Below are 23795 nucleotides of genomic sequence, written 5' to 3'. Positions count from 1 at the left end.
CCTTTAAGGAATACCTACTTTTGCATCATTGAGGCTACCATAAATTACAGCTTTTTCCCCTTAATATCTTAAATAGGTATTTCATGAAGTTAAGACTACATATTCCAGCTTCAAGAGCAACTTTGTGAAGAGGCTGTCGGAGGGGGCTCCCATTGCCAGTAGCCCAATTACCACAAGATGGCGCCAAAGCCAAACCAGGGATCTGGAAACCTGCTCCTTTGGGGAAGAGCTTTCCACCACCTACCTCCCAGAAGCTTCTGCATCCGTGCTGAAGATAACGCCTGAGAAAGAGACTTTGATTCTAGGTGAGATAATAGGCATTGCAGAGGCTATTTAAAAAACGTTAATGAAATAGATATTCCTGAGAGAATCTTTGTCTCCTAGAAACTATCTAGTATCACATTAATCAAGTGCTGCTTCTTCCTTTGAATAAGAAATTTCCAAGGTGGTGCTGTGGGGGCGGGAGGGGGCGTGGGATTTGTATTTTAGATGCATTTCTGAGATTTGCATTGGTACATGATTCCTTTTGTAAAGATTACAATTCTCTGTATAAGATTTTTCAGTGGTCCCTTGGCCCCTCTGATGAACAAGAGATATGAACATAGAAGATACCCAGTTTTAGCGGATGACATGACAGGGTTTTCTGTGCAGTTAAAAAGTCTGGTATGGGGCTTTCTCAATCTTGAGAAGAGAACATATATGAATAATAATGATGCAAATGACATTGACTCTGTTATTACTTTAACTTAGAAAGTATTTCACTGTTGTTATCTCAAACTACCCTTACAGCATCTTTCTATAAAAAAGAGAGGGAGGGGCAAAGTGATTTGCTCATGATACCAATGATTAGGAAACAAGCATCCCACAGTGATTTCCTGGCAGGATGATCATACATAGCCTGGGCAAACCAGATACCTTTGCTCCATCATCTTAAACTATGGAACACTTTGTATCCTTTCTTCAGATGTGCAAATACATTCTTTCCCTGCAGAGAGAGAGCATTTCTGCCACTGCTGCAGTGGGAGTCAGGTCTTTAATCTTGGCATTTCCTACAGAGGCCACTGACGCAGTGCTCACTTATGACCCTGGCATTCTGGATAAGGCGCTTGCTGGCCCTTCCTCTTTTACCCACCTCTGCCAGGATTTTTGGAGAGAGGAGGGCCTGTGTCTTCACATTCTATTGTGACAGACACAATGGATTGACCACCAACCAAAGTGATCATCTTGTTTTGAAAAACAAATTAAAAGCTAAATGTCTTTCTTGCAGGATCCTACCAAGAACCACTGAAGACCCCCATCAAAGGGAGTTTAGAAACAAATAACTCTGCTCTCCATTTTTGCAAGGCAGCTCACGCCCTGGACAGAGGCTGGGATGAAAATGTTGCCTCGAAAGGCCAGGTAGGTAAAGAGAAAACTGATGATCTCATGTCCTGAGAAGCTCAGACAATCGAGTCCCAAATATGAGGAAGGAACTGGCTTAGCTGCTCTTATAAACCAGTAAGAAAATGATGGGTTCCTGACAGAAAAAATGAGTGAGTGAAGGACATGAATAGGGGCACTTTGTAAAAGAAATATAATACCCAACAAATATACAAGTTTAGTTAGTATCAATCAAAAGAATGAAAATGAAACATAAGAAAGGTAAAGATTAAGATGACATGATACTATATAGAGAAAACCCTAAAGACTCCATCAAAAGACTATCAGAACTGATAATAAATGAATTAAGTAAATTAGCAGGTTACAAATTAAGTATACAGAAATCTGTTGCGTTTCTATATACTAATAATGAAGCATCAGAAAGAGAAATTAAAAACACAATTCCATTTACAATTGCACCAAAAACAATAAGATATCTAGGAATAAACTTAACCCAGGAGTTAAAGGGGCTGTGCTTTGAAAACTGTGAAACACTGATGAAAGAAATTAAAGATGACACAAACAAATAAAAAGATATTCTCTGCTCATGGATTGGAAGAACAAATCTTGTCAAAATGTCTATACTACCAAAGGCAATTTCCAGATTTAACGCAACCCCTATCAAAAGATCAATAGCATTTTTCACAGAACTAGAACAATCTTAAAATTTGTATGGAACTTACAAAGCGTTAGGAATATGCAGTGGGAAAAAGACAGCATTTTCAACAAATGCTGTTGGGAAAACTGGACAGCTAACATGCAAAAGAATGAAACTGGACCACTTTCTTACACCATACACAAAATAACCACAAAATGGGTTAAAGACCTAATGTGATTTTTGAAACCATAAAATTCCTAGAAGAAAACAGGCAGTAATCTCTTTGACATCAGCTGTTGAAACATTTTTTAAGATATGTCTCCTTCGGTAAGGGAAACAAAAGCAAAATCAAATTATTGGGACTATCCCAAAATAAAAAGCTTTTGCACGGTGAAGGAAACCATCAACGAAATCAAAAGACAACCTATCAAAGGGAAAAGATATTTGCAAAAGATGTATTTGATAAGGGATTGGTATCCAAAATACATAAAGAACTTATATGACTCAACACCAAAAAACCAAATAATCCAATTAAATGGGCAGAAGACATGAACAGATATTTTTCCAAAGAAGCCCTATGGCTGGCCAATAGACACATGAAAACATGCTCAACACCACTCATCATCAGGAAATGCAAATTAAAACCACAATGAAATACCACTTTACACCTGTCAGAATGGCTAAAATCAAGACAAGAAATAACAAGTCTTGGCAAGGATGTGAAGAAAAAGGAGCCCTCACGCCCTGTTGGTGGGAATGCAAGCTGGTGCAGCCATTGTGGAAAAAGTAAATGGACATTCTTCAGAAAATTAAACATAGAATTAACATATGATCTGGTCATTCTACTACTGGATATTTACCCAAAGAAAACAAAGACACTAATTCAAAAAGATATATGCACCTGTATGTTTACAGCAGCATTATTTATAATAACCAAGATATGGAAACAACCCAAGCATCCACTGATAGATGAATGGATAAAGAAGACGTGCTACGCATATACACATATAAATAAATACATATGTATACAAATATATATCTACATAGACATACAGTGGAATATTACTCATCCATAAAAAGAATGACGTCTTGCCATTTGCAACAGCACAAATGCAGCTACAGAGTATAATGCCAAGTGAAGTAAGTTCGAGAAAGGCAAATACCGTATGATTTCACTCATGTGGAATTTAAGAAACAAAACAAATGAACAAAGAAAAAAAGACATGAACCAAAAAACAGACTCTTAAGTATAGACAGCCAACTGATGGTTCCCAGGGGGGAGGTGGGTAAGGGGGAACAGGTGAAATAGGTGAGGGGGATGAAGAGTACATTTATGTTGAGCATTGTGGAATGTATAGAATTGTTGAATTATTATAGTGTACATCTGAAACTCTTATAAAACTATGTGAACTATACTTGAATTAAAAAATAAAGATTTTTTTAAAGAGGTAAAGATTAAAAATATAGTGAAATTATACATATTATGGTATGCTTTCCCTCAGCCAAAAAATTTCTTGTATAATCCTTTCCAACTATTTGATGACTTGGTCTACCCTCTGGGGTCTCTCAGGATAAGTTAAATTCTTCCTCTATAAAATGGTCTTTTTTTTTTTAAAGATGATTTTAGAGAGGCAGAGTGCGAGTGGGGGGAGGGGCAGAGGGAGGAGGAGAGAGAATCCCAAACAGATCCCCGCTGAGCGCAGAGCCCTGTAGAGCTCGAGGCGGGGCTCTAGGCGGGGCTCCATCCCCAGGACCCTGAGATCATGATCTGAGCCGAAACCAAGCCTCGGACGCTCAACCAACTGAGCCACCCAGGCGCCCCTATAAAATGGTCTTTTAAACATTTCCCTTAAGTTTTTGTTATTGTTGTTTTTTTTTTTTTCCTGACTAAGTTAATTTAGTTCTTTTAAGTATCATACTTATTATGGTTTTAAGATCTTAGAGGAATCTGATCTAAATCCTTGGGCACAATAATATCACTAGCATGTTTTTGGGTTTATCAAATCCAGTGAAGAGCTTCTGAAGGAATCAGGGTTTCATTTAGAAAGCTTTAAACTAGGAAAGTCATACATCCTCAGTTTAGGCAAAGTTACTCATTTAGTTTGTGCTTCCAGTGTTTGGCATATATACCTTCCTAGAGGAACAATCATGTGAATGTAAAATTTAATTATTTGAAATCATATGCAAATTGAAAACAAACATCTTAGATTAGGTCTTTTGCCAAGTGCTATACTGCTGGTTAAGGGTTTGGAGGTGCAGATGGCCAGGGAGTTCTATGTCGTTAGGGGCACGGTGACCCTACGTCCAGGCCAGGTTATTAGCACCACTGCCTTTCCACACTCTACGTCTTGCAGACTGGAGTTTTTACTGCCTCGACCTCATGACTTCCCTTGTCCCTAGGCGCTATGGAACTGGTGGCATCAAAGTAGGTGGCTCTGACCGTGTGGTCACCATGGTGTCAGCAAGTTACCATTGTCACAGCAATGCTATCCGGCCAGAGCTTTGTCCCAGCATCACTGAAGAACTTGGGAAGGGGATAATGGAAACTATTTCACTACTTTATATCAGGCATTTGTTGTCCTGACCAGTTAGAAGTCAAAGAGCATCAGGAGTGGTGCAGATACGCTGTGAGATGTTTCACAATGACAGGAACTGTGTGTCTTCGAGCGGTCCTCAGAGGTCACGCGGAGGGTGTTTCTACGACGAGGGCCTGCAAAGCTGCGGAGATGTTCAAAATTATTATGTATAGTCAGCTCTGAGCCAAGCTGTTCATTAGAGTAATAAGTAAATCTAACTGAGGGAAGAGCACCCTTGGGTACATGGAACAGAAGTGCCTCGTGCTGGGCAATGCTTGGGTCAGCTTTGCGCAAATTACGGGGTTCTGAAGAAGTGACTCTCTGAAGAGTTACACTGATTTTAGGACTGTTATTTTATATCAGTAGTTCTCCAATGGGTGTGATTTTTCTCCCTAGGGGACATCTGACAATGTCTGAAGACATTTCTGATCATTAAACCTAGGGGGAAGGCAGCTGGTAGACAGTCTGAGAAGCTGCTAAGCCTCCTGTAATGCACAGCAATGAATCATCTCCTGTCAAACGCCAGGGATGCTAAAAATGGGAAACCCTGCTTATCATTGATTGTTCTAATTTGAATACCTAAAAATCCATGATTCACCAGACGGCAAAGACAAAATATCTGGGAAGAAAACCAAAATCTCACAGTGATGCCTGCGAGAGACACATCTGGATGACTTAATGGTGATCGCATGATTGTTTTACATGTAACAATTAGATATATTATCATGAAGGGGAAAAAAGGGAATTGTCTCTGCTTTAACTATTCACTAAAATGTTTTTACAAAATTCCAGTAAGTTCTTTTCTTTACACTTACTACTAACTTTCTTATCTGTTTTTGATTGAAGTTGGGTGTAAGAAGGTCAGAAATGCTTTTTATATACTGGCCCAAAGAGACAGCAATCAGGCTTTTGTGTTCATGGAAACTGAGGCAGGTTACTTAAAGTCTCTGTGATTTGATGTTTCCATTTTTTAAAAAAAATTTAATTAATTATTTTTATTTATTTTTTGATGTTCCCATTGTTAACAGGTAAAGGTGTTAATGGAAAAGGACATTTAAGGTGATTAATTCAGTCCTGACATATTACAGATGAAGAAAATTAAGTCCCAGAGAAAATCTCAGTAACAGACTGAAAGAATACTTCGAGGTTGAATGCTGAGAGGACCCCTCCCCTTGAAAGAAATCTTCCTTAAAAAAGTAGCCTTACCGACATTCGACTTTGTTATCTTGGGAAGGTCTTTCAATTTCACAATATACTAGAACTATCATGACATTTTAGTTCTTGCAGGCTTTGATGATATCACTGGGCTTTGGTTGGTTTGTGGGCTAAAAGGATTTTTAGGCTAGAAGAATAAAAGAAGATTTTATTCTACTTGAGGAATAGCTGGCTTATGGAGTTGTTGGGGAGATTAGAAATAATACATGTCAAATGCTCAGCATCGTGTTCACTACACATTGGTTAGGAAGTAAATAATAGCAATTGTAGCTTGGGTTTGATAATGTGGAAACTTGGAACTTCCTAGTGAGTTATCAGTTTTAACACTATATCTTGCACAACATCTGAGATGTACATGTATGTTTCTAGAGAAGTATTTATTTGCTTGTTTTCAGAAATGCCTAAACCAGCTATTTTCGACCCAAAAGATGGCTCAGTGGGTTAGTGGGCAAATGCAGCTCTGTGAGCAATCCCAATGTGTCTGGAAAGGTATGGGCCAAAGATTTTCTGTTTGTCCTTCTTTCCTACCCTTCTCTCTCCTTGCCTCCTTAATTTCTTCCTTATCTTAGAATATATTATTGGGATATATTATTTTTATATTTGTTAGACTAATAAAAATAATTACAAAATTTCAATCATTCTCCTAATTCTCCGCCTTACCTGTCCCATCCCCAAGTCTCATTTCCTACAGGCAACCACCTTTACACTTCCAGCTCTTCCCCCTCGTATTTACATCTATTTTCTAAGTAATATTTGTAAACTGCTCTTGAGATTTTAGACGTTATCATAACTTTCTAGCATAGTAGGTAAGAACTTAGTTCTCCTGCTTCATTCACCTCCTTCAGTCTACTTAGATCACACTTCTAAAAAGTAACTTCTCATATGGGGGAAAATCTGTGTCTAACTTTGACTCCCGCAAAACTTAACTGCTCATAGCCTACTGTTGACTGGAGGTCTTAACAATAATATAAGCAGTTGATAACACATATATTGTATATCTTGTGTATTATGTACTATATTCTTTCAATAAAGTAAGCTAGAAAAAAAGGAAATATTATTAGGAAAATTATAAGGAAGAGAAAATACATTTACAGTACTGTGTGGTATTTATAAAAAAAAATCCACATGTAAGTGAACCCATGTAGTTCAAACCCATATTGTTCAAGGGTCATCTTTATTAGCTTCAGGTGTAAAACGATGATTCAGTATTTGTATATATTGCAAAATGATCACCACAGTAAGTCCAGTTAACATTCATCACCATTCATAGTTATAGAATTTCTTTTCCTGTGATGTGAACTTTTAAGATCTACTCTCTTGGTAGTTTTCAAATATGCAATCTGGTATTATTAACTGTAATTGCCGTGCTGTACGTTACATCCCCATGACTTATTTTGTAACTGGAAGTTTGTACTAGTTTTTTCAAAAAACCTTTATTGGAGATGCTTGAGTGTTTCTAGTAACCTTTAAGTTTTGCCCACAACTGCAGGTCTTTGTGGCTAACACCGAGGCAGTGAGTAACGATCTACTTCTTGTGAAGCTCTTAGGCTTTTTATCAGAAGGCATGTGGTCGTAGAGACCACAGATTCACCTGGGTGGGCTCAGTGCCTATTAATTTATGTCATTCTCTGTGTGATCACAAATGAAACGATGGTGGCTTGTGGTTTAGACATAGGTGAGTCTTTTGATGAGAATTAAAACTGAACCCAAGATAGGATCCTGACCTCAGATAGTCATGGGTAAAGCTAGCCAGAAGTAACTCTGTGTGCTCTGCTACAGAAACAGTGAGACAAGAGCCAAAGTAAATGAATCAACAGATATTTATTGCTGAAGACTCAGAGTAGGGCTTACTTGTGTCAGGTAATGGTCAATGTGCTAGACAAATATGTGAAAATTACTGTGATTTAAAAATCTCAAGTGACAGAATAGATATTCAAAGTATGATATAGTGTTTCTGTGTGCTTCCCACAAGATCTGTTACATTTAGGTCTGGTGCTCACGTGCTTTTTATTAAAAATTGCCATGAAATATTTGTTACATTTTTGTTTAAATTAATACCGAAGTCCTTTTTTCCTTTCCTTCTCCTGCAACTTGTAATTCAGTTTTATCACTACTTTCTTTTTCACTTTGCTATGTCTTAATACCTGCATAAATGTTATGCTTCTGGGATCATAAAGATACGTGGAACTGTTTGTTCTTTATAGGCTGTGGAGATGGAGTCAGAGATGAATCCTTCCATCTTAAAAGAGTCCGTGATATAGACTATTCCATACTCCAACCAGAAGTGAAGATTCATCATACTGGTCTTCGAAATGACTATTGTAAGTTACTGTTTAGATCATGAATTGAAAAGTTGGAGTGACAAAATGTATCCTGTGCTGTGGCATAAACTTGAGATTTGCTTCTGGAAGAACCCAATGGTCCTTGTGCCTTATGTCCCAAAGCTGTACTATCCAAATATGGTTAATGTAGTTTGGCTTTTCCCTGGGCAAATTTCATGTTTGGAATGGGTATTGTTGGTGTTGGTGGGGTATAAGAAATGTACATTTTTTAAAATGGTGTTAGAATGAACTGTGAGAATGAGGGCCTATTCTTAGGCATATATTTTAAACATAGATATATCTAATCAGTCCAACAGCCACATGGGTCTTCTTGTTGTGTGCCTAGTTTATAATCTAGTTGGGAAGACAGGACTAACTCACATGGAACTTCTACCAACATGCTAGTGTAGAACAGAAATAATGAATTAAGGGGTAAAAGGGGCTATAATGAGTATAAGTAGTTCAGTGATCTTTGGATCTTTGTCTAAAAAGACTTTGTGGAGATGTTCAGACTTGAGCTGGGTTTTGAAAAATGGGTAGGATTTGGAGGAGTGGGGGAGAGAAGATAGAGCATTTTCAGCAATGTTAACAATGTCAGCAAAGGCAGGATGTCGGTAATTAATGATAATGGCAATGAAGAGGACACACTGGGGACTGGTGAATAGGAGGTAGATGCAAATTTTGCAATCACATAGGGTCCCCTCAATCCCCCAACTTTTTTTAGGTTACTGCAGTTGTCATATATTTTGCATCTACATACATTGAAAACTCTACCATTGTTATAAATTTTACTCTAAAAAGCTGGTGTGCTTCATAGTTTTGTATTGATGTCTATCAGTGAGGATAAGAGTTTTTGTCTTATAAGAAATAAGATAGGGTTATATGTCAACTGTATCTCAATTTAAAAAAAAAGAAGATAGGATACATTTTAATATGTGATCATACAAATACAGTTTCTTTTGGCAGTCAGAGAGTTCTAATAGAAGATAGAGAATACTGCTAGGAACTTCCAGGTATCACTTATAAGCCAGTGACCACTTCTTCCAGATATACTGTAGTTGGGTGGTATTTTTGGTTTAAAATGATGGTGGCATTTTTCATATGGATATTGTAGGTTCAGGGGTGTTTCTGTAAGGGTTACATGCTTTCCCCCTATGTTTATTGCAGTATTATTTATAATAACCAAATTATGAAAGCAGCCCAAGTGTCCATTGATAGATGAATGGATAAAAAAGATGTGGTATGGAAGTGTCTGGGAGGCTTAGTCATTAAGCCCATCCATGTCACAACAACATGGGTAGACCTAAGTGAAATACATCAGTCAGAGAAAGGCAAACACCGTATGATGAAGAGACAAACCAAAGAACAGACTCTTAACTGTGGAGAACTAACTGATCCTTGCCTACGGGGAGGTCGGGGGGGCGGGGATGGGTAAAACAGGTGAAGGGGATTAAGAGTACATTTATCATTATTAGCACTGAGTAATATGTATAAAATTATTGAATCAATATATTGTACACCTGAAACTAATAGAACACTGTATGTTACCTATACTGGAATTAAAAGAAAAAAAAGAAAAAAAGAAAAAGAAAGGCCAGATAATTTCAATGAAAAATATAGATGCTAAATTTTAATTTTTAGTGATCTGTTAGATAAAATCCATGGTTCTAATAATGGTAGATAAAACTTCCAAATTCTCTAAATGACCCTAAATAAATATATTTGAGTATAATGCTTACTATTTTTTTGAGTATAAATAGTAAGCATTATTGCTCATTAGACTGTGAATCTCTCTCTTTTTTTTTTAAAGATTTTATTTATTTATTTGACACAGAGAGAGGCAGCGAGAGAGGGAACACAAGCACGGGGAGTGGGAGAGGGAGAAGCAGGCTTCCCGCCGAGCAGGGAACCCAATGAGGGGCTTGATCCCAGAACGCTGGGATCATGACCTGAGCTGAAGCCAGACACCTAATGAGTGAGCCACCCAGGTGCCCCTAGACTGTGAATCTTGACAGAGAATTCTAGTGTTTATTTTTGAACTTCGAACAATCTACTTGCGTATGTGATTCTATTTTCCAACTGACCATGAGAAAGGTATTACTTTTGTTCATCTACCTGCAAAAAATTTGGTTACTTGAAAATATTTTTTATTTGGCTAAATCATTACGCTATTATGAACTGCTTTTCTTATAGATCTGAATATTCTGGATTGGAATTTTCAAAATCTTGTTGCTATAGCCCTTGGATCCTCTGTATTCGTCTGGAATGGGGAAAACTACAATGTGATTGAAAATATAGACCTAAGTCACAATTGTAACTATATATCTTCTGTGTCCTGGATAAAAGACGGAACCTGCCTGGCAGTTGGCACCAGCGACGGAGAAGTACAAGTAACAATTTCCACCCCCCGCTTAAAATGTGCTCTGTATAATTGCCACATAACTAAAATTGACTTCTAATAATGAGTTAATATACAGTAGAGAATCTGTATTAGTTGTGGCACTTGAAACTATGGGGAGTGAGAAGATATAGCATTCTGGTTCTTTTCTGAATGACATTTAATGAGGACTTAAGGATACTCTACCTAGTTTTTTTTCCCACACAATCTTTCTGTCATATTTACCTTTTTAATGTCTATTTAAAAAAATTTTTTTAAAGTAATCTTTCCACCCAATGTGGGGCTTGAACTCACAACTCTGAGATCAAGAGTCACCTGCTCCTCTGATTGAACCTGCCAGGTGCCCCTAAAAGTCTTTTCTCTTGTATTAAAGTTGGGCTTGTAGAATCCCCAGGGTTAAGACTTTGGAGAGAGGAAGATAACCTTCAGCTCTTTCTCTGCACAATCATGATCAGGAGTAGAATTACTTAAAATGAGTAGATTTTTTTTTCTTTCTGATAAGCTCTCTGAAATGAGAATGTACCCAGTTTCCTTCAATCTGTTTAAATTTCTCATGTATTACTGTTACTAGCCATACTGTGAACAATATTGCTCATGTGTTCAATGACTTTGGAGGGCCACAGATGGCTCTCATGGCTTTCTCATCTCTACAATGATACTGGATGCTATGAAGGTTATGTCATGATTTCTTCTTACACCAAAGTTCTCATTTCTCATATAGGTCAGAGTATCATTTATAGGTGGCAGACAAGGAGTCTCTTAGCCTGTCAGTGGATTTCCAGAATGAAATTCCACAATTTAGAGGAAACTAGAAGTGTGAGAGCCATTTTCAACCTGTGGCTGCCCATTGAATTCACCTGGAGACCTTTAAAATAAATGTCATAAAATAAATGCCGTATCTACCTCCATTATGAAATCAGAATGGCTAGCATCCATAGCAAGCTCCGTAGGTGATGTCATATCAGACAGGGTTGAGAAATGCTGCCCAGGGTTAAAGGAGCTGAGCTTCCCCTTAGTACAAAGACTGGTGGTAGCACCATTAATTGCTATGAGGCCTTTAAGAAGACGGTGGACTGTGAAAAAGACAATGCTATGTAACTCTGCTTGTTCATTCTTTCAGTTATGGGATGTGGTAACTAAAAAGCGGCTGAGAAATATGCTTGGTCATTTGTCAGTGGTTGGGGCTCTGAGCTGGAATCACTGTATTCTCAGCAGGTAAGAAGCATCTTGGTGGAACAAATTATATTTGTTTCACAGAGTGCTTATGGGGGCTGAGTGAACAGAACTATAATAATATTTAAAACCAAATGCAAAACCAAAACCGACCCAAACCAGACAAGATATTAGTGAGCAGCAGTTATGATCCTACCCTCTCGGATATCCTGGTCTGCAGGCGATGTAAGTGGTCCAGTGGCCACAGGTACCATGGTGGCTAGGGGCCCGCACCATATGCTGGTTCTGGAAAGTGAGGTTCAGGATCCACTAAACTGTTCAGATAAAAGGTAAAACTCTGTTTAAGCAAAAAGTTTCTCTGTACCAAGTAATACCTACCAGAGGGACAGTTTGTTGAAATCAAGTATGTATTGCTATCAGGATCAATAATTTGGAATATGATAAGCTTTCTGGGGCACATGTCCAATTCATAGATCCATAGACGTTAGAACTGGAAGGAACGTCCTAGATCAGCTAGGTTCCATGGTTCTCAAACTTGAGAGCCCAACATCACCTGAAGGGCTCCTTACAACACAGATTGCTAGTCTGTCTCCGGGAATTCCTGATTCAGTAGGTCTGAAGGGGCGCTGATAATTTGTATTTTTAATTTCCAAAGTGATGCTGACACTTCATCACTTTTGAGAACTACTGTTTTAGTCTAACTACTTCAGTCACTTAACCAGATAAGTTAAGTGACTTGTTCCTACAATCCTACATAATTGATCTAAATATATACTGCTTTTAATAATTACCATTTACTTTTTTAAAAGCTTTTACTTATTTATTAGAGAGAGAGAGCACAAGCAGGAGGAGCAGCAGAGGGAGAGGGAGAAGCAGACTCCCCGCTGAGCAGGGAGCCTGCCGTGGGGCTCCATCCCAGGACCCTGGGATCATGACCTGAGCCGGAGGCAGACGTTTAACTGACTGAGCCACCCAGGTGCCCCATTGCCATTCATTTTTATACCGTAGTTCTTAAGGTAGGTTTAAATTAAATAAATTCCAGGGTCTTTTACAATTTCTTTAAGTAGCTAAGATATAAATTTGAGATTTCAATACTTTGTGAATACAGGTCAAACTTAAAGCCACTTAAACAAAATACCACATGGGCTAATTATTTACCGTGAAAAGTTGTGGTAGTGAGGTCAGCTCTCTATTTGAATTCCTTTTACAGTCTGCATTGTTTAAATTTAGTTTTATTACTCATGAGGAAAATGAGCAGATCCTTTCCTCTACAGCAGCTAATATTTCTGGAGTAATGTGTGCTGGGCATTGTGATGTACTCTCCATGCACAGAGCTGTGTTTTCACCCCTGCAGTAGTGCGACTGAGCAGTTTCTAATCTCCCCCCAACCTGTTCTTAATGAATAAACTGAGACACTAGCCTGAGGTCACAGGCTTAGTAAAAGGGACAGAGTCGGGCTTTGGACCCAGGTGGTCTGGCTGCAGACTTCTGTTCATCAGAAGGCTGCTCAGTGTGGTGCCTGAATAGGTTTTAAAAATACGAGACCAGATTTTGAGAAATTTCATAAATAATTGTAGGTAGTTGTTTACTTGCTCCTTGGAGAAAATTAAATTAGTCCAGAAAGAGGTCATTGTCTTTGGTGAAGTGATAGGATCTTTATCATTATTTGCATCCAAATCACTACTAGAGATAGACATTATCCACTGAATCAGAATCACACAGAAGTTTGCTGTGACATTCGGATAGCTTTATACTCTTTGTAGATATTAGTAACATTAACAATAACAGTGGGTTTGTAGCTTAATAGAAAAGGGAAATAATCGGACATTTCTATCTCTGACATTTCACTATAAATAGATAGATACTAAAACCATTGCATTGAGATAATATGAAATATTCTGAATTCCAGAAAAGTACTATTTCTTATGTTCAGTACATAAACTACTCCCTGGGGAAATATGGCAAGCTTCAAAATTTATCTTTCCCATGGGGGTCTGCATCGTATTAAAGTCATTAGAAATATCTATCAAAATGAGGCGCTTGGGTGGCTCAGTCGGTTAAACATCTGCCTTCGGCTCAGGTCACGACCCCAGTGTCCTGGAATCCAGCCGGCATGGTGCTCCTTGCATAGCGGGGGGCCTGCTTCTCCCTCTGCCTCTGCCCCTGCCCCCTCCCCCTCCACCCGTGCTCTCACTCACTTGCATTCTCTCTCAAATAAATAAATAAATAAATAAATAAATAAAATCTTAAAAAAAAGAAATATCTGTCAAAGGATATCATGTCAATATCCACATTTAAAACTTAGCCACAAACATCTTTTTCACTTGTGAAAACAATCACCCAGGCAGAATACTCTATCCTTCTTAACCCAACGAATGTTCAAAACCTGTGTCTTGAATCTGTCCTGAGGGGTCTTTTGATAGTGTGAACTATGCTTTCCTTCATGTTTTCAAATGCTTATTAGCAATAGGGCTGGAGCTTTCTGTCAGAAACCTGCCCCTTTACCTCTGTGCAGCGGGTCGAGGCTGGGCCGTGTTTATCATCACGACGTTCGGGTCGCCCAGCATCACGTTGGAACACTTCACCACAAGCAAGCTGTCTGTGCTCTCAAGTGGTCCCCTGACGGCAGGCTGCTTTCCAGTGGCTGTAGTGACGGACTGCTGACAATATGGCCGCATGACCCGGGGGCGAAAGCCCAGGTTCAGCCACTGAAAGTTATACCCCAATCTACAGCAGTCAAGGTAAGACGTCCAATAGCTTTCCAAGTTGCTCTTCACTCAGAGATCACTGAGGATCCTTCACATGTGAGAACAAAGCCATTAAGCCAATGCTTTGAGATTTTCTTCCCCCAGAATTTGTTTTGGATTTTGCCATCATTCTCTTGAAAGACAACCCTATGTATAGCCCCCATGTGTCAGATTTTGTGGTTGTAAGTAACTGAAAGCAGAGGTAAGCTTGAACTTCTGCAAAAAAGTAAATGTATTTTCTCTTATGACTGAGGAGTCCTGGGTACATACAGCTGTTTCCAATACCATCCAGATCTAGGGCTTTAAATAATGTCATTAGAACCTGCTCTCTTTGGCTCCTGGCTCTGCCTGTCCCTGTTGAGTTCCATTCTTTATTCAGACAACATTTTGTGGGCAAAATGGCTCTTAGCAGCTTTAAATTCACATTCTCCCAGATGAGAACGGATTAAGAAACTACCGTTCCTTGTAACTCCGGTAGAAAAGTCCCGGGCAGGACTCTGGTGTGACTTTGGGCACCTTCTCATTTCTCAGCAGACAACTGTGGCCAAAGAGATGGGTACACTGGCTATCCAGGCCTAGGTCATGAACTCACACCCATGAAAGAAAACCCACTGTCAGAAGGAGGAGGAAGGGTGCTGCACAGTTAAACCAATACTCTACTATGCTCTGCGGAGTGTTTTTTTATTTCTATTTTAAATTCTATTTCTAGTAAAAAAAAATCCATACTTTCATTCCTTTGGTGCCATAGATCTATGTCTTGGCCTCAACATAGTCCCAGAATATTTATCACTCACAGAACAAAGAAACGGTTCTACTTTATTAACTATGAGCAAATGTGTTAGAACGAGAATTTACAAAGTTACCACGGAGTTTCCTGGTAGAGGGTGTAACATGTCGCACCTGCTGTTAAGGAGTGATGGCTCAGTACTCTGGCTTGTGGTTTTTTAATGTCCACAGGACATGAAGAGTGATTTTAGATCCAAATTCCCATTATTAATGATCTGAAAAAAATCTAGGGAAAATGTATGTAAAATATTCTGTCTGCAAACAAAATACAAAAACAAAATAAAGCAAAACAAAAACCCAACTCATGAAAAACCCAAGCCAGGCAAAGCAAGTTACTTTCTTATGTGCCTTGCTGTCAGAAATACAGTGAATTGAACCAAGAGTTTCTGGAGCCTGAGCAAACCAAGCCTCGTGGCAGTTAATGGCAGGATGGACGGCAGATAAGGATACATGGATAAATATAACTGAAATATTTGTTAGAGTGTCCTTTAAACTTATTGTTACTCAACATTTAAATTACCAATATAAATATGCAATACTAAATCTTACTTTTCAGAATTACCTTTAATTATTTACAAGTAAGTAAATCAAAGGCAATTTTCCTTTTTGAAATGTATTAGGAGTTGAATGCACGAGAGTTTTGGGGTGCGAGCAGTCATGCGTGGCTCTGTTTTGTGTTTTCTTCTCTGACCTAGAACCTAAAGACACAGGTAGACAAATGAGAGAAAGGCTTCATTTCATAATCAGAGTCTAGAGGCACCTTTTACCTACTCCAGCAGGAGAATTTTGCCCCATAGGACATGTTGAGAGTAGTTTTTAAAATACATTATTGGGTAATTTTTCTTTGATTAAAATATTGGTAATTATTCTAGAAATTTGAGGAAGGCACCTAACAGGTGATTTCTAGTCCCTTAGACGTAATCTCTAGAGAGTGCCATTAGCTCCTGCCTTTAGATCAGAGCTCCAGGAGAGCTGCGGTGCGAGCAGACCTCTGGACTCCTGCTCACCTGAGTGTGTCACCTTCACAAGTTCACTTGCTCCAAGGCTGACCTGCCTGTGTGGTTATTTGAACTTTCAAGGCCATGGATTGGTGTCCCTGGCAGCCTGCAGTCCTTGCTGTTGGAGGCGGAATGGAAGACGGACACTTACGTGTCTTAGACGTAAATACTGGGCAAAACATGCAGACCCCAACCACAGACTCACAGGTAAACACCTCTGCTGGAGTTTGCCTTCACTTTGGTCTTCTAGAACCTCGTGAAAACGATAGCTGATAGAGCACAGGACCGAAACACGCCTCTCTGTACTCGCGGAGTCTATAAGGATTTCAGTTCTTGACTGTTTTTGTAAAACCTTTCTCTGGGAGTCGCAAGCTGATCTGTGTATCCTTTCCTTCCCCCTTCATTTCCCACATTTCCCTTCTTGCTCAGCACTGCTTTGTGTTCAGATTTGCAGGGTCATCGCGCCTAAACCTATTTGTATACTTAGTCTTCTGTTGCCTTGGGATCAACTTGCCTAGAGCTAACGTAGTTCCTCGCACACCCTAACCCCAGCTGTGGACTGGAGGACAGATGTGGACAGAGCATACTGCCTAGAATCTGTTTGAAATACATTCATAATGAATCAGACATTGCCATAACTGTATTTTTTTGGCCATTATTACAGATTTGTTCCCTAATCTGGCTACCTAAGACAAAGGAGATTGCAAGTGGCCAAGGTAGTCCCAAGAACGATGTGACTCTGTGGGCCTGTCCTGGTCTGGCCAGGTCACGTGGATTTTTGGGTAAGTACGTAGGTGAATAAAATGCTGTGTACCCATAGCTAAGTGAGCTGTCATTGGCAGGAAAAGCCCCAAATCTTCTCCTCTGGCTCTTTGAAGTATTTATTTGATCAGAGGAAAAAGGCTTACACCCACAACCTCAGGGCGAGTATAGATGAGTGTTTCTGAATTTGACTGAAACTGTTCATCACTTACAACGGTCCTGCCCTCTCCTTCTTGCACACGTGCACGGATGAAGCAGTGATGATCAGAGATAGTTTGTAAACTCTTCTTCAACTCTGGTTAGTATCATAATTCATCTTTCCTTATTTTGCAGGAGAACCAGCAGGGCTGCAACCTGTGGGTAAATTTAATATGCGTCTACTGTGTGTGGGGCACTTTCGGGGGTGTTGGGGGTATACATGTAAACAAGACAGACATTATCTTTGCCCTCACAGAGCCTTTACTTCAGGGGGAAGAAACAGACCGAAAACCCCAAATATATACAGCGTTAGATGGTGATAATACCGTGACTCTCTTTGTAGACTGTAAGAATGTTATTTGGCAACAACAAAACACCCTTAACAGAAAGACTTCCTGCTCCTGCTGGTCAGTCTGACCTCAGAATGACTTTGATATCCTTAAGCTGTTTTACTGTGTGATTTGGTAAATAAAAATGTAGGCAGCTCGTGACAGAGCTACCTGGGTGGCCAAGCATGAGTGTAGGAGGGACATGAGTTGATCCTTTGCATATTTTAAATCATAAGATATGCAATTCATGGGATATTTTTTCTGATTAGAGAAATATTTTTTTATATTTTATTTATTTTTAAAATATTTTATTTATTTATTTGAGAGAGAGAGAGAGTGACCATGAGTGGTGGGGATGGGCAGAGGGAGAGGGAGAAACAGACTCCCCACTGGGCAAGGAGGCTGATGTAGGGCTCCATCCCAGGACCCCGAGATCATGACCTGAGCTGAAGGCAGGTGCTCAATGGACTGAGCCACCCAGGTGCCCTAGAGAACTATTTTTAATCAAGCCTTAAACCTGGTTCTTCACAAAACTATGATTCCAGGAGCTAATTAGGTCTTTCAGCGAGATGGGATCCTCTGATAGATTCTGGAGTCAGTTCATTGATACTGGCAATAAAGAATGAACTTAACCGGTACATTTTCTTTTTTTCTCTAACCTTGACAAGCTATAAGTTCTTTAGTTGTAATGCCTTGTGCTTTTCTTCACTGATATTAGAATTCCAAAGAGTACATTTAACCTTTTCTCCTCGTAACATGTTTATGATTGGAGAAGATGTAGCTACTTTTTTTTTTTTTAAAGATTTTACTAATTTATTTATCAGAGAGAGAGAGGCAGCACAAGCGGGGGAGCGGCAGAGAGAGAGGGAGAAGCAGGCCTCCCGCTGAGCAGGGAAGCTCGATATGGGGCTCGATCCCCGGACCCTGAGATCATGACCCAAGCCGAAGGCAGACGCTTCACCGACCCAGCCACCCCGGCGCCCTGATGCAGTTACTTTTGAGCTCTCGGACACCAATGCTCATCTCTGACCCAGTAGTCTCTTCCACATGCAGTATTTCCCCAAAATGTGTGGCAGGGTGGTTAGCATTTAAAAAATGAAATGGAATAGTAGAGAATGGAAACAATGTAAAAGTAGGCATTATTTTGTGAAACTTTTGTTGCAGTTGTGCGGTACCTTATACGTGTCTATATATGGGGTCTCTACATAAAGTGTAGTTTTGAACCGTGGATTGTGGTCATAAAGCTTGGAAAAAGGCTGTTCTAGATTATGGCCACGCCTTTCCTTCGTCTCACCCTGTTAACCACACTCATGATTCTCTGGGGGGAAAATTCAGTTGAAGAGGCCTCCCGCATCCAACTGCAGAAGAAAGATAACTCCCCATCATCCTTCCCCTCACCCTATAAAAGTTGAAATTTATAAGCATTGAAACAAGGAGTAGGTAACTTTCTAGCCTATAGGTGAGATCTGGCCTTTGATTTGGTTTCATCAGTCCTTCGCACATGCATCGATGGGTGGTCTCCTTTATAATGACTGCTGCATAGAGAAAAAAAAAAAAACCTTTCAATCCTTTCAGTGATAATACTCTTGGAATTTAGGGATGTAAATCCTAAAGAATGACCTTTGTCTGAGGTAAAGATGGCATTTCCCACTTAATCTAGTAAATTAAGATTTTCACTAATGTGAGAGTAGTGTTTCAGGAATGCCTTTGCTTCTAATCCAAACTCCATTTTCCTAACAAATTCTGGAAGTAGTTGTCCATTTTTTAAGTCAAGACATTTTTCAAAGCCTGCTTTGGAGAAGATTTGGAATTTTTTTCTCTGTTACTCCTTTTCTACTTTTATTCCTTCCCTTCTCTTCATCTCAACACATCATAATAAAGAATGAAAGCTTATTTATCACCTACTGTGTTTATTGAATTGACTTTAAGGTTTAATTTAAAAGCATTCATGTAATGTTTTATATTTATCCTGACTAAATTAAGTGGTTTTCATTTATATTGCTTTAATTTACAAATGTTCAATTTAAAAAAAAAGGGACAGGGGTCTTCCATAGGAAAAGAGATTCTTCTTTGCTCTGGGTTTGGAGAATGGGCTAAACGGTTAGAGCATGGAATTTGATTCAGTTCTGGCTCTGCCATTAATTAGCTCTGTGACCTGGAACAAGGCAGTTGATATTCCTGAATTTTTTTTCATCTGTAAAATAAGGGAGCTACTTTGTATCTATGAATCTAAATTTTTTAATGTACTGACACCCAGGGCCAATCCCATGTCTCTTTGGGGGCGTGTGCATGTATATATACGTGAACATGCAGGAGAGCATTAGGAGTGAAGTGTGTGGATGGAAAAATTCTCAAGTATCTAAGATATTTGTCTCCTTCAGGAGTGGAATACGTGTATGCACTCCTTGCTGCTGAGAATCTGCTGTCAGAGCACGAGATTACTTCTGAAGTTGCAGATCTCACTTGAGTTATAAACTGTACTGGTTCTATGAGATGACCACCCACCTAGCTAGATTTTACCTGTGTCCCCAAATACCTCCTCAAACAAAAACTTACCCAACCTCTTTCCTTCCCTCCATCCTCCAGGCCCCAGCCTCCTTTCACGGAGTCAGTTTTTTCTGCTTTGGTCTGAAGGTTTGACTATTAACAGTCACTATTGGGTTAGGATAGATTTTGCCAAGTATTTTTCAAGGAACATGAGCCACCTGAGATGTTCACGTTAAAAGGACTCTGGTCAAATAAGTTTCAGAAATTCTGATTATAGTCTCTTCTCCCAAATAAAGCAGTCTTGAAATAAGGAATCCTGTTTAATTTTTTTTTTAACCTGGAGATCCCAAACTATTGTGAACATTAAACAGTTTTTTCATTTTTAATACCTATTAATCTCATATAGAATTATTGTTCCACATAAGAACTAGGATGATTGGTAGGGGAAGAAAGGGATAAAGAAAGGGGGGGTAATCAGAAGGGGGAATGAAACATGAGAGACTATGGACTATGAGAAACAAACTGAGGGCCTCAGAGGGGAGGGGGGTCAGGGAATGGGATAGGCTGGTGATGGGTAGTAAGGAGGGCACGTATTGCATGGTGCACTGGGTGTTAGACGCAACTAATGAATCATCGAGCCTTACATCGGAAACCGGGGAGGTACTGTATGGTGACTAACATAATATAATAAAAAATCATTAAAAAAAAAGAATTATTGTTCCACAAAATATTCTTTGGGAGATGATCAGTTAGATAACAGAAGAAGGGGGATTGTCTCCACATACATTACTAAGACTCACGTGTGCTTTGAGGGAGAGCTTTTTGGGTCCTTTCCTATTAAACTGTCTCAATTTATTTGATTAGCTCCTTGAAACCTAGGTCCCAAAGGGATGACGTTTTGGAGAGGGTAAGAAGAAGGATGGGATGGGTGGCAAGAGCATAGCAGGAGCAATTCCTGGGTGTTGGTGGATTAGAGAAGATAGAACTGATAATGGTTTGGGGCATGAGGGGTGTGGTGGGCTAGAAATACCCCACCACAGTATCCTCGTCAAATCTCTGGAAGCGGTGATTGTGACCTTATTTGGCAAAAGGGTCTTTGCTGGTGTAATTTAGTCGAGGACTGTGAGATGAGATCATCCTGGATTATCCAGATAGGCCCTAAATCCAATGACAAGTGTCCTTCGAAGAGACACACAGAAGAGAACAGGCACACCGAAGAAAGGGCCATGTGACCACAGAGGCAGAGAATAGGGTGATGTGGCCACAAATCAAAGGTAGGAGGCAAGGGTTGGAATCTTCCCCAGAACCTCCAGAGGGAGCCAGCCCTGCCGACTCCTGATTCTGGACTTCCGGTCACTGGAGCTATGAGAAAACAAATTTCTCTTGTCTCAAGCAGTGTGTGGTAATTTGTTATGGCAGCCCTAGGAAACTAATAAAGGGGGGAAGAGCTGTGAAACGGAAACCCAGTGAAGCCAAACCTCAGCCACTTTAGGTTGCTGCCCACAGCCAGCTCTGACGGGTGTTTACCACAGCAAAGGCACAGTGGCAGCGCCAGCTCCAAACGCGGCAGGTTTCAGAGAAGCCTTCATCCTGGGACGGGATACGTGGCCCCCACCTCAGCAACAGCCCTTGTAATGTCGGACCTGAACTGTCTTCCCCTCTTCCCGCAGGCCACAGAGGCAGAGTGCTGCACCTGGCTTTGAGTCCAGACCAGACCCGAGTGTTTTCTGCTGCAGCTGATGGCACAGCCTGTGTATGGAACTGCTGTCACTCAGCCCCTCTACGAGCTCCGGTTTCCTCACTTCGAAGTGAGAATAATGACAGGGGCCTTGTCTTCTCCATGGGGTTGTTGTGATGGTCCAACAGGATGAAGTGCTTTTCCTGAGGTGAATGTTCTCGTGACCTCCTTTCTCAGGTTACTTATTTTGCTCTGCTTCCTCCTGTTGCGTTTCCCACATGTTGTCTTTGCCTCTTCTCTATTTTCCCCTCTCTCCCTCCTCCTCTTCTTCTTCCTCCTTTTTCTTCTTGTCTGTCTCTTCCTTGTTAGGGATGCATTTCCACTGCGATAGAATACCTATAGCAGAGATTTCCAGACATATTTTTCCCTCTTGACTTTTCTCCCAATCTCTGGCTTCATATTTCTTTCTGCCTCTGGCTATTTCCTTTCTGAGATCCTTTCCTGACTTTAGCTTAAACCAAATGCATTAAAACATCATTTATTCACTTGAAAAATATTGGTCAAAATCCTACTATATGCTAGGCACTATGTTAAGCATGCTCATTATTTCCTCTCAAAACGAGATCTCCTGTAGGACTCCCTTGTCCCTCTTCGTGGTCTCATCCCTATCTTGGTCATCCCATCATTCAGGGAACCTCCTGATTATTCCACTCCATGCTTCATCCGTTCATGCCTTGTTCTCTTCTGTTTCATCTTAGTCATGCCCTGAATGCCTGATGACCACCTGGTTTAATTCCTTCTACCTTGTTTTCCTGTCTTTATTCTTCATGGGTCTCCACCACAGTTAGGTTACATTTCTAAAAGCATGGTGGTAATCTTCTCAGCCCCCTGCTCAAAAACTCTCAATGACTCCCTCTTACATAAACCCCTCACCTCAATCTTAGGGTCCTGAAACCAGAATTTGAAGTTAGGGAACGTGGGCTTACCTTGGCTCTGCCATAGCCCGCCTGAGTGACCTTGTGTGTGGTCATAACATTTACAAGAACCAGAATCTGGATTTGATAATTGCTAAGCTTTTTTTAGGCTCTATCAGGTCACTGTTCTCTCTCTCTTTTTTTAAAATAGGCTCCATGCCCAGTGTAGAGCCCAGTGTGGGGCTTGAACTCACAACTCTGAGATCAAGACCAGAGCTGAGATCAAGAGTCAGACTCTTAACTGACTGGGCCACCCAGATGCCCCTCTTCTATCTTTTAAATGTTAATTCTTGCCCATCTCCTGTGTTCACCCTGAGCTAAGTCTTGTGATTTCCTTCCTTGATGCCTTTGTCGGAGCTTTTGTTCTAGTCTGGAATTCCTACACCCTCTTCCATTTTCTTTGCTCATCTAAGTCTTAACCTCTCCAGGAAGTGTTTTGAGATGATGTTACTTGGGTTTGAACTCTTGGCATCAGTCTATACCACCCACTTGATATTAACATACTATTCGGATCAAGATATGAACATTTCTTGTACCCTAAAGACTTCCTTGTACCCACTCAACACCTTTCCATTATTCTGACCTCTATCAGTATAGTTTTGTCTTATACCAACCTGCAGATAAATGGAATCACACCCTGTATATTCTTTTGTCTGACTTCTTTCCCTATTAAGTTTGTAATATTAATTCATGTTGTTATGTGTAACTGTAGGTTTTTCTTTTTCATTGCTATGTAATATTCCATTGTGTAAATGAATGACAATTGTTGATCCATCTTATTGTGAATGAATATTTGAGCTATTTTTAGTTTTGACTTTTAAGAATAAAGTTGTGGGGCACCTGGGTGGCTCAGTTGGTTAAGCATCCAACTCTTGATTTTGGCTCAGGTCATGATCTCAAGGTCATGAAATCAAACCCCATGTCAGGTCTGTGCTCAGTAGGGAGTCTGCTTGGGATTCTCCCTCTGCCCCTCCCCCTGCTCACATGCTCTCTAAAAATAAATAAGTCTTAAAAAAAAAAAAAGAATAAAGTTGCTATGCACATTCTTAAACATTCTTTGGTGGACAAAAGCACTCATTTCTGTTGGATATATGCCCAGGTATGGAATTGCTAGGTCATAGAAAATTTCTGTTGAG

The 23795-nt window shown here is 39.9% G+C and overlaps 1 protein-coding gene across 1 annotated transcript in view; it reads left to right on the top strand.

The window, feature by feature from the left end:
• CDC20B (cell division cycle 20B) overlaps positions 1-21862 on the top strand; it is a 37402-nt gene extending 15540 nt beyond the window's left edge. Inside the window, exons 3-12 of the mRNA XM_026498960.3 lie at positions 77-305; positions 1268-1398; positions 6204-6297; positions 8013-8129; positions 10323-10519; positions 11648-11742; positions 14216-14441; positions 16313-16438; positions 16896-17013; positions 21678-21862. Coding sequence (XP_026354745.1) covers positions 77-305; positions 1268-1398; positions 6204-6297; positions 8013-8129; positions 10323-10519; positions 11648-11742; positions 14216-14441; positions 16313-16438; positions 16896-17013; positions 21678-21862 — 1518 coding nt within the window. The remainder of the gene's footprint in view (positions 1-76; positions 306-1267; positions 1399-6203; positions 6298-8012; positions 8130-10322; positions 10520-11647; positions 11743-14215; positions 14442-16312; positions 16439-16895; positions 17014-21677) is intronic.
• The last annotated feature ends 1933 nt before the right edge of the window (positions 21863-23795 follow it).

Source organism: Ursus arctos, unplaced genomic scaffold (assembly GCF_023065955.2).
Source record: "Ursus arctos isolate Adak ecotype North America unplaced genomic scaffold, UrsArc2.0 scaffold_5, whole genome shotgun sequence".
Lineage (NCBI taxonomy): Eukaryota > Metazoa > Chordata > Mammalia > Carnivora > Ursidae > Ursus > Ursus arctos.
Note: the sequence above shows the minus strand (reverse complement) of the source record. Positions and strands in the feature narration are given on the sequence as shown.